The sequence below is a fragment of the Rhamphochromis longiceps genome, linkage group LG4, assembly GCF_057381845.1.
Source record: "Rhamphochromis longiceps isolate RC_006_pf linkage group LG4, R_longiceps_female_GT1.1, whole genome shotgun sequence".
Classification (NCBI taxonomy): domain Eukaryota; kingdom Metazoa; phylum Chordata; class Actinopteri; order Cichliformes; family Cichlidae; genus Rhamphochromis; species Rhamphochromis longiceps.
The window spans coordinates 17,137,140-17,146,982 of record NC_140560.1 but is presented as its reverse complement, the minus strand read 5'-3'; the positions used below and the strand labels follow the sequence as shown (position 1 = coordinate 17,146,982).

At 43.9% G+C, this 9,843-nt stretch overlaps 1 protein-coding gene across 1 annotated transcript; it reads right to left on the bottom strand.

Moving 5' to 3' along the window:
* Positions 1-2,423: 2,423 nt before the first annotated feature.
* Positions 2,424-9,570, bottom strand: LOC146671342 (E3 SUMO-protein ligase ZBED1-like). Its single transcript, XM_085405335.1, has 3 exons — positions 9,495-9,570; positions 3,046-3,937; positions 2,424-2,802 (listed from the first exon to the last, which is right to left on the bottom strand). Exons 1-3 carry the CDS (start codon positions 9,568-9,570, stop codon positions 2,424-2,426), a joined length of 1,347 nt encoding a protein of 448 aa, XP_085261461.1.
* Between the last annotated feature and the right edge of the window lie 273 nt (positions 9,571-9,843).

Here is a 9,843-nt window from a genome sequence, read left to right as displayed (position 1 = left end):
ATTAGTATTTATGTCCCTTTTAAATTTGACCATGTAGTGACTGGCTGGATAACATGTATGTCGAATTTTAAAAGAGACTTCTTTCACCTTATTTACAATCAAATATTTATGGGGGACCATCCAGACTGTCTTCCGCTTGATATCTGGAACACTGATTGGAAAATTATATAGTGCAATAAAGTCGTTGTAAGTAAGTAGTTGTCCCTCTTTACTAACCAGCTGAGCCACCAATAGGATCCCATTTTGGAGCCAAGTTTCCAGGAAAAGTGATTTATTTTTCTATAAAATATCTCTGTTGTTCCAGATAAGGTATTTGTGAGGTGAGAAGTTGTGTTTATAAATGAGGGTCCACGCTAAGAGGACCTGCTTATGGAAGGATGAAAGCTTTACAGGGACTTTCTCAACATTGTAATTACAATTTCAAATAAAAGTAAAGCCACCAAAACGAGAGAAAATGTGGTATGGTATAAAGTTCCAGATAGAGGTAGGGTTTTAAGAAAATGTTTGGCCCAATTAATTTTGAAAGTGTTATTTAAAGTAGAAAAGTCTAAGACGTTAAGCCCACCTGATTCGTACTTATTCATCACAACAGTTTTTCTAATATAGTGCGTACGGTTTTTCCATATAAAATTAAAGAGCATACGGTCAATATCTTTACTACTTTTCTTATCCAGATGTAAGGAGAGAGCAGCATATGTTCATCGGGATATCCCTTCAGCTTTAGTAATTAACACTCTACCTTTCAAAGACAAGTCCCTTGTTCCAAGATGGCGCCGCCGCGTATGGATGCCCCGGTGCTTCAGTGCGTTACTTCTGTTTTGTTTTTGTGCATAACTTCTGTGTCTGGGCACTCCTCTGGATATTCTTACACTAGAGAAGAGCTTCTTAACTACAGGACTACAACACCTGTGGATTTACTTCCAATATTTGTCGCATCTGCGGCAGATTTACTGCAGACTCTGATCAGGAAAGTGAGACGCCGAAAGCGAGGAAAGCGAGCCGGCGCACTCGTGCGTCTGAGGAGACGCGGACTGCGAACTGCTCTTCCTGGGATCTTCCTTTCCGACGTACGCTCACTCAGGAATGAGATGGCCGAGCTGGCCCTGATGAGAAGCATGAACAGAGACGTTGCCTCCTCCTGTGTCTTGTGTTTTACGGAGTCGTGGCTCTGTGAGGACATCCCGGACAGCGCGCTCAAGCTGGAGGGCTTTCATCTGCTGCGCGCGGACCGGCAGGCCTCTCTCTCTGGTAAGACCACAGGTGGACGTGTCTGCTTCTACATTAATAGTGGCTGGTGCACAGATGTAACAGTGATTGCTCAGCACTGCTCTTCCTCTCTGGAATACCTTTTTATTCACTGCAAACCGTTTTATTCTCCGCGGGAGTTTGCTTCATTCATCTTGGCCGCTGTTTACATCCCGCCAGATGCGGATGCGCAGGCAGCTCAGTGCGCACTCGCGGAGCAGATACTGCACATGGAGCGGACATTCCCGGACTCTCTCATCATTGCTCTTGGGGACTTTTACAACACCCCCCTCCTCACCCCACACAAAAGAGGATTTCACACCACCTCCTCCCACCACAACCCTCCATATTCATGAAGCAGATGCGAGGAAGCAGTTTAAGAGTCTGAATGCTCGGAAAGCTCCCGGCCCAGACGGTGTGTCTCGTCTACTGGACGCAGCCGGAGGGTTCACTTGGTTGTTTGCTCTCAATAGAAGCTGAGCGCGTCTCCGTGTCTGTGCTGGTAAACGATACTGAGTCCCAGTGCTCAGTAAACTGTACACCTGACCGTTATTCTCCCACTGAATCCGGTGTGTCCACGGTCCAACACGTGCTCAACACGATGGTGCTGACCGGTGCCCAAACACACCAGAACACCAAATAAGTAAAATAACACAAACACGAACTTCTCCATGGCTCGTCGGGATGGCAACTGCTCCAAAAGTGACACATGAAATAGGCTGACATTTGAGTTTGACACGGGAGGTGAGGGGGTGTTTTGAATATGCTTGACTCCGTCACGAGGTTGCGCACAGCATCACCGGCAAGGGGGCTTGGTTTGAGAGGTTTTTGGCATCTGTGATGTGATTTACAACCATCCACCCATGTACAGCAAGAAGCCGCACTCACAACCGTGGGCATCAGCAAGTTGGTGAAATTTAAACAAAACAAAACAGCATTCCATCTGAAACTCTCTTATTGTACCCAAAATACAAATTTTAGTGATTACATGTGGCTTCATTAATTATGTTCAAACGGATGAATACATAACGCAAGTAATAACTTTATGATCAGTCAGTGAATGAAGGAGCTCAAGAGTGCAAATATAGTTGCAATAAAGTGACAAATATGCCCTTTTATGTCAAACAAAGACCGAAATAAGTGGCATCAGTGTGAGGATGAGAATGAGCGATCCAACCTCACACTGCAGATATCAGGGCAAAGCACAGTGGGGGGGTTGCAGTCTTCTTGGCTGGACCTTCTTCTGCAGTGTGTGATCTTCTAGGAGAGTCTTCATGCAGCATGCCTGCCAGTGTGGTCCACACTGCTTCTCTGTCAGTCTTGGGCACACTGCGTAGGTCTTTAAAACGTGGGTCCAGTGCAGTTGCGATCTGGAGCCATGCATAGTTGGTATGTTCCTGGCGGGAAGCAAGGTCTTCCTTAAACTTCTCTTTAAACCTCACCACATATGCAGGGTCCTCATCAGTTACTTCCATGACACGGCGCAGGTGGCAGAAGGCTGGTAGAACTACAGAGCAGGAGACGTAGGCCTCTCCTCCCAGCAGTTCAGTCACATATCTGCAGTGGAATACACACACACACACACACACACACACACACACACACACACACACACACACACACACACAGAGATAAGACAGCAAATTAAAAAAAGCTTTTTAATACTAGGTAATATTAATAAAATATTTGATTTCATTTATTTTTTAAATAAGACATTTTCATAATAACAAAACTGATTTAAGATGTATGTTTGATACATTTAATCTAAACCTACAATTATGGTCACAATGACAGGCTCACCTGCAGGGCTCTAGAAGTGTCTCCAGTCTCTGGAGTTTGTCCCACTCTGAAGGCGTCAGGAGGACAAGTTTATGCTTTTGTTTATCCAGAGTCGCGGTTACTGCAGTTTGGTTGCGGATCAAGCGCTTCACCATCTCCAGCGTGGAGTTCCAGCGCGTAGGCACGTCCTGGGCCAACGGCTCCTGCTTGCGCCCCAGTGACACCTGCTCTGCGTTCAGCTCTGCTGTGTTTGCTGGGCTGTGCTTAAAATGGCCAACAATTTTGCGGCATTTGGCCAGCGCAGTGACAAAGCCACTGTCTGCGAGACTCACTGTGATGCATCTCTGTAGAATGTGCGCGGTACACGGCATGTGATTGAATGGCATGATGCGAGCCGCGGCGATCATATTGCGCGCACTGTCCGTGCCTACTGTTGTCACCTTCTCCTCAATTCTCCACCTGCGAGCAACAGTCTGGAACTGCTCTGAACAAGCCTCCGCAAAGTGCCGCTCTTCCGTTTTCATTATAGTCAGCGCAAAGGATGTCAGACCCCAGGCTTCAGTGATTAAATGCGCAGTAACTCCCAGGTAATTGTCATTACTCAATGATGTCCAGTGGTCTCCTGTCAGAGCCACGCATTCTGTGTGAACTAAAGCCTCTTCTTTTTTCTTTTTCTCCGTTTCATACAGTTCGTGGATTCGAATTGTTATTGTGCTTCTCGCTGGGGGCTTGTAGGACGCGTCCTGAGATGCAACCTTTAAAACATCCGCAAAGCCCTTGTCCTCCACAATGCTTAGCGGTCTGCAGTCCTTTGCTATCCATTTGGCTATATTGTCGGTCAGTTTGTCCAAAGAAGACTTACCGAGTGGCCTGCGTTCACTAAGAGTGGTCTGACGCAGGCCGGGTGAAGCTGCTGCCCCGACAAACGCGTGTTTGGCATTAAGGTGGTATTTTAAGGTCGAATTTGAACGGTGAAATTGAAACTCTTTACTACAGTGAGTGCAAATTACAACGCGTTTGTTTATTGTCCCATCTATGTTCTTCTTGTATTTAAATTCCCCATCCAGAAGGCCATCCGCTTCCTGCTTCTCCATTTTCAGTGGCGCGGTAAACAAATCAAGTGGAATTATGGGAGCGACTTATCTGCGTGTTGCGCTAAATAGTTAAATATTCTAACGTAATTAATTCCAAAATTTAATTATCGCAATTAACGCGTTAATTTCGACAGCTATAAATATAATATAATATAATATAATATAATATATCATGTTGCTATTTAATGTTTTTTGTTCGTGTTGCAGCTGCTCTGTGAGCCAAGCTTTCGTTGTCTAAATTCAATGGCAATATATCTCTGCACCACACGATGGCGATAGATTCTCACAGACAGTCTGTGCTCTGCTTCCGCCACCAGTCATCTTTAAATCTTTTTTTTAATTCAATGAAACCTTTATTTAACTGTCCATCTCGCAGCATTACTTAAAAAAAAATCATATTTAAATACAAAGAAGATTAAATACATGAACGACAGTAAATTGATAAAATAAGAGCAAATAAATATATTTACAAATGATAGCAACATCAATGGAATAAAAGCATGAACAGCAGCAGAAGGAGAAAGAGGCCTGTATCTACATTATTACTCTGGCAGCTCTCAGTCTCCATACAGACAGGACACGTTGCAGCGTAATTGCAGACAGGTGCGTGGGCCTGAGCTCCGCCCAGGCAGAATGACGAGTGGAAGAAAGCAGCAACACAATAAACATATGTAGCCTTGCGGAGCCGGCCGGGCAGACACCGAGACAGAGTGCAAAGATTTTATACGTGACAACACACACAAAAAAAACACACACAACAAAAATCAGAATGTGTTTGTGATTTGGATTTTTATTTAAAGGTGAAACCTTTTTTCTTTTCTTGTTTTGCCAGATTAGACATTTTGATTCATTTCATTTAGTTTTTTTGTTTTACTTTGATGCTATAATAGATGTTTTTAAAATGTAGTCATATTTAATACTATATTGCATCATGGCAAAAAAACAGTCTCCTCAAGCTGCTTTATACTGTAAGGTAAAAACACTACAGTAAAAGCCAGAAAACCCCAACAATCCAATGATCCCCTTTGAGCAAGCACTGGGCGACAGTGGGGAGGAAAAACTCCCTTTAGGAAGAAACCTCCGGCAGAACCAGGCTCAAGAAGGGGCGGCCATCTGCTGCGACCGGTTGGGGGTGGGTGGGCAATCTCAGTCCACGAGGGCCGGTGTCCCTGCAGGTTTTAGATGTGTCCTCGAACCAACACAGCTGATTTAAACGGCTAAATTAGCTCCTCAACATGTCCTGAAGTTCTCCAGAGGCCTGGTAACGAACTAATCATGTGATTCAGGTGTGTTGAGCCAAGGTGAGATCTAAAACCTGCAGGGACACCGGCCCTCGTGGACTGAGAATGCCCACCCATGATATAGGGAGACAAGATGAAGTATACTTCTAATGGCCTATTTTAGCAGTTAATTTTTAACAATCAACTGGTGGTAATCCATCATCAGAATTGAGGAAAGGTGGTGTTGATGGAGACTCTACAGGAGGATTCACTGGGGAAGCCATACCTGCACTTCTGCCAGGGTGTCTTGGACGTACCTGAATAAATGTAGTTTTCCCTGGAAGTGGACGAGGATTAATCTGAGACGGAGTCTCCTCAGAACATCTCCCCATCATGCTTCTATGGTCCAACGATGCCAGCTTTTGTCCTTTCTGTTTTTCTAATTTAAGCTGGAGTTGAGCGTCTTTCACTCTAGATTTTAGATGACCTATCTCTTTTTCTTCATTGCCAGCCTTTTGGATAATCTGGTTCACTGGTCCAATGAGCTCCTCTCTTTGTCGGAATAAAGCGTACTCGGAAGACTTTACCATGTCATTGTACTGCTTTTTAAATGATTCCAGCTCCCGTGTTTTATCTAGTAAAGCTGCATCTAGATCCTTGCATCTGATACGTAGACAGTTCAGCTGTTTTTCAAGAAACTCCTTCGTTGTTCCAACAAAGGGGGTGCCTTCCACTCCGTCTACGTATTTCTTTTTCACGTTGTGGAACATATCCCTAAATTCCACCTTTTCTTTTCCTCTCAAGTGACCTGCATGTGGAAATGCCTTTTCAAAGGACAAAACGCACTGGCACAATTCCTCTTGGAAGTAGCGCTCTTTCTTCTCCAGCCAATTCACTTTGGATATAAATCTTTCCCGTTGCTTTTTTGTGGAGCGCAGTTTCTCTTCCAGCGCCACCTTTTCAGCCAGTGCCTGATTGTGTGCCGCTTTTACTTTGTGCCGGTCCACTGCTGTCTTTCTGTGGTTTTCCTGCTCTGTGCTTAGGGCCTTTTTGACGTCTTCAATTTTCTTTTTCAAAGAATCAACTTCGTCTTCAAGCATAGCCTTCATTTTCTTTTCCAAGGCCAGAGCTCTAATATTACTCTGGCATTTCTGCTTGATCGCCATATTCTGGGCCTTTTGGTCGTCTATCACTTTGCCCATTTGACCTTTCTCCTCTGTTAATTCTTTCATGTTTTTAACCATAAATTCATTTTCGTCTTGTAACTGTGTATTACGCGACAAAACACCGTCAATCCAACACTGCGAGGATTGACGTTCTTCCTCGCGTTCCTTAACCGCATTGACGGTCACACCTCTACTATTTTTTTACTGCCGTCTGCAGCTTTTCTATTTTGGAGTCATACATGTTGATCACCTCTTCTAACTTCCTGTCTGCAGCATTTGCTTTGTTTTCCAGTTTTTTAGTATTTTCCTGGTAAAACTGCTGCATCTTATTTTTTTCCTCTTTGTGGCGTTTCAATAATAATTCAACAACTTGGCTGTTGTGAAATTCCTGACGTGCCACCTTTTCTTTTGCTGTTTCCAGCAGTCCTTGCAGGACTTCGACTTCGTCCTCATCATCTGTGATTAGGTATTGAAACAGCTGTTTACTCCCCAGATGTTTGTGTCCTCAAAGAAATTCCATTTAGATTTATGTGAATGTATTGTGCAGGTACTTTCTCTGCTTCACCCTCATTGCTTGCTTTATCTGAGGACATAATCTGCCTTCTTTCAGCTTGGGGTAGGCCTCAGTTTATGTTTTAAATTAAAAAGCTTGAAGACAAAGTGAACTCTGGACAAGCGTGTGGCCTACCTGAAGCCCAGGTGGGCTTGTTGATAATCACATTTTCACACTCATCTCGGGGCACATCCGTGGTGTTCTGGTGCCAGCCTGTCCCCTCTGTTTTTGTGGGGGTCTTCCCCACATACGAAAATGGCCGCTTCTGCCTGGAGGGAGTTTTTTATTTTTGCTTTGCAGCTGCACAGGATCTGTATAGAAGTTTTAAACACTTCTATTTTAGGCAAATTTATAATATTTTAGACGACAGCACTGTTACGAGTTCAAAAATTGGGGATGGAGACAAGAGGAAAAACCACAATAACAACACTGGTCCGGCCGGGTTAAGTCAAACGATGATTTTAATGATCACACGCGTGGATCGAGGGCATTTTGACGCATAATGCAAAGCTGCAGGACCAAAACAAATTAATAGGCAAAACGGTGAAAGATTTAACAGATGAGAAAGCTCAAATGGGGAAGACCATCAACGAAAAAACGGCCCAGCAAATGGAGATGAAACAAAAATGTCAGAGAAATATTAGGGCTCTGGCCTTTGAAAAGAAAACGAAGGCTGGGGTCGAAGATGAAAATGATTCTCTGAAAAAGAAAAATGAAGACCTAAAAAAGGCCCTAAGTGTCACGATCCTGGGTCTTATGACCCAGTGTTTTGAGTTTTAGTTCATTTTGATGTTTTAGTTTATGTAAGCCCTTCAGGTTCCTAAGTTCATTTGTTATCATGCTTAAGTGTTTCTAGTTCTTATTATTTCCCCCTCGTGTTTCCAACTATGGTAAATCTCCCCTGCTTTTCATGTGTTTCATGTCTGTGTCTTACATTGTGAAGTTTGGGTTGTCATGTCTACGTCTCATTATGTTTCCTGTTTTATTGTGAAGAGGTCTGGTGTTTCTGTGTTCATCGTGTTCAGTTTTACTCTTCCCCTGTGGCGTTATGTTCATGTTGATCTACTGTGCCTTTCTGTTCCATGTTTCAGATCCCTATGTTCTGTCTCCCCCAGTCTGTTAAGTCCACATGTCTTGAGTTCCGTCAGTGTGTTTCCTGTTTTACTTTCACAGTCTGTTCTATGTTAATGTTTCTAGTTTTGCTTCCCTTGCCTCGTCCTGCTTAATTACTCTCAGCTGTGCTCTCCTCCTGTGGCTCATTCCCCCTCGTTATCCCTCAGTGTATTTAAGCCCCATGTTTCTCTTTGTCAGTGTTGCGTCCTCCATCATAGCTGTGTGATTTTTCCCTGTGGCTCCTTGTGCTTTAGTTTTTCCCAGTTTAGGTTATTTTGTATTGTTTTTCGTGTCCCGCTCCACGCCAGCAATAAAGCTGTGTTTTTTGAGTTTAACTTTTGACTCTGTGAGTTTGCGTTTGGGTCCTTCTCCTGCCTGCCACACAGCCGAACTGTGACACTAAGTAAAGAGAAGGAAGAACACAGAAAGACAGCAGTGGACAGGCATAAAGTAAAAATGGCACACAATCAGGCACTGGCTGAAAAGATCTCACTGGAAGAGCAACTGCGCGCCACAAAAAAGCAAACAAATATTCACACACAAAACGAATTGCCTGGAAAAGAAAAAGCGCCACTTCCAAGAGGAATTGTACCAGTGCGTTTTGTCCTTTGAAAAGGCATTTCCACATGCAGGTCACTTCAGACAAAAAGAAAAGGTGGAATTTAGGGATATATTCCACAACTTGAAAAAGAAATACGTAGACGGTGTCATGGTCCTGAGTCTGAGGACTCAGTGTTTTGTGTTTCCTTATGCTTTTGTTCATTCCGAGTGTGTATTCTGTTGTTATTTTGCCATTTGTTAGGTTTCTGTTCTTTGCCTGCCTGCTCCCACTTCTCTGTGTTCCCTCTGTCTGTCCATGGTGTTTTTGTGTCTGCTCATGAGTCTGCCTGTCAAGTTCAGTGTCCTGTCTGGTTCTCTGTCTGTTAATTTCCTGTTTTATTCTGAAGGTTCATGTCTGATGTGAGTGTGTTCAGTTTACATTTCCCCTGTCCCGTCAGCTCTGATTTCTCCCAGCTGTGTTGCCCTCCTGTCTCTTATCCCCTGATTACTGGTGTGTGTATTTAAGCCCTGTGTGTTCTCCTGCCTGTTGCCGGTTCGTCTGTATTACTCCATGTAAGTCCGCGCTTTTCTGCATTCATCTGTGTCTCTCTGCGTCTCTGTATCCTCCGTCAGTCTGCGTCTCTCTGCCTTTCTCCCCGTGTCCTGTGGATTTCTAGTTGCTCTTTAGTTTTCCCAGTTTAGGTTTCCGTTAGTTTGTCTCATTATTCGTTTTCTGTTCCTGCCACTGACACCTTGTAAATAAACTCCACTAATCTTTTCATACACTGCTTGCTCTTGGGTCCTTTTTCCAACTCCACACGGCTCGCCTCGGCAGCCGTGACAGACGGTGTGGAAGGCATCCCCTTTGTTGGAACGACCGAGTTTCTTGAAAAACAGCTGAACTGTCTACGTACCAGATGCAAGGATCTAGATGCAGCTTTACTAGATAAAACACGGGAGCTGGAATCATTTAAAAAGCAGTACAATGATATGGTAAAGTCTTCCGAATACGCTTTATTCAAACAAAAACAGGAGCTCATTGGACCAGTGAACCAGATGATCAGAAAGGCTGGCAATGAAGAAAAAGAGATGGGTCATCTAAAATCTAGAGTGAAAGACGTTCAACTCCAGCT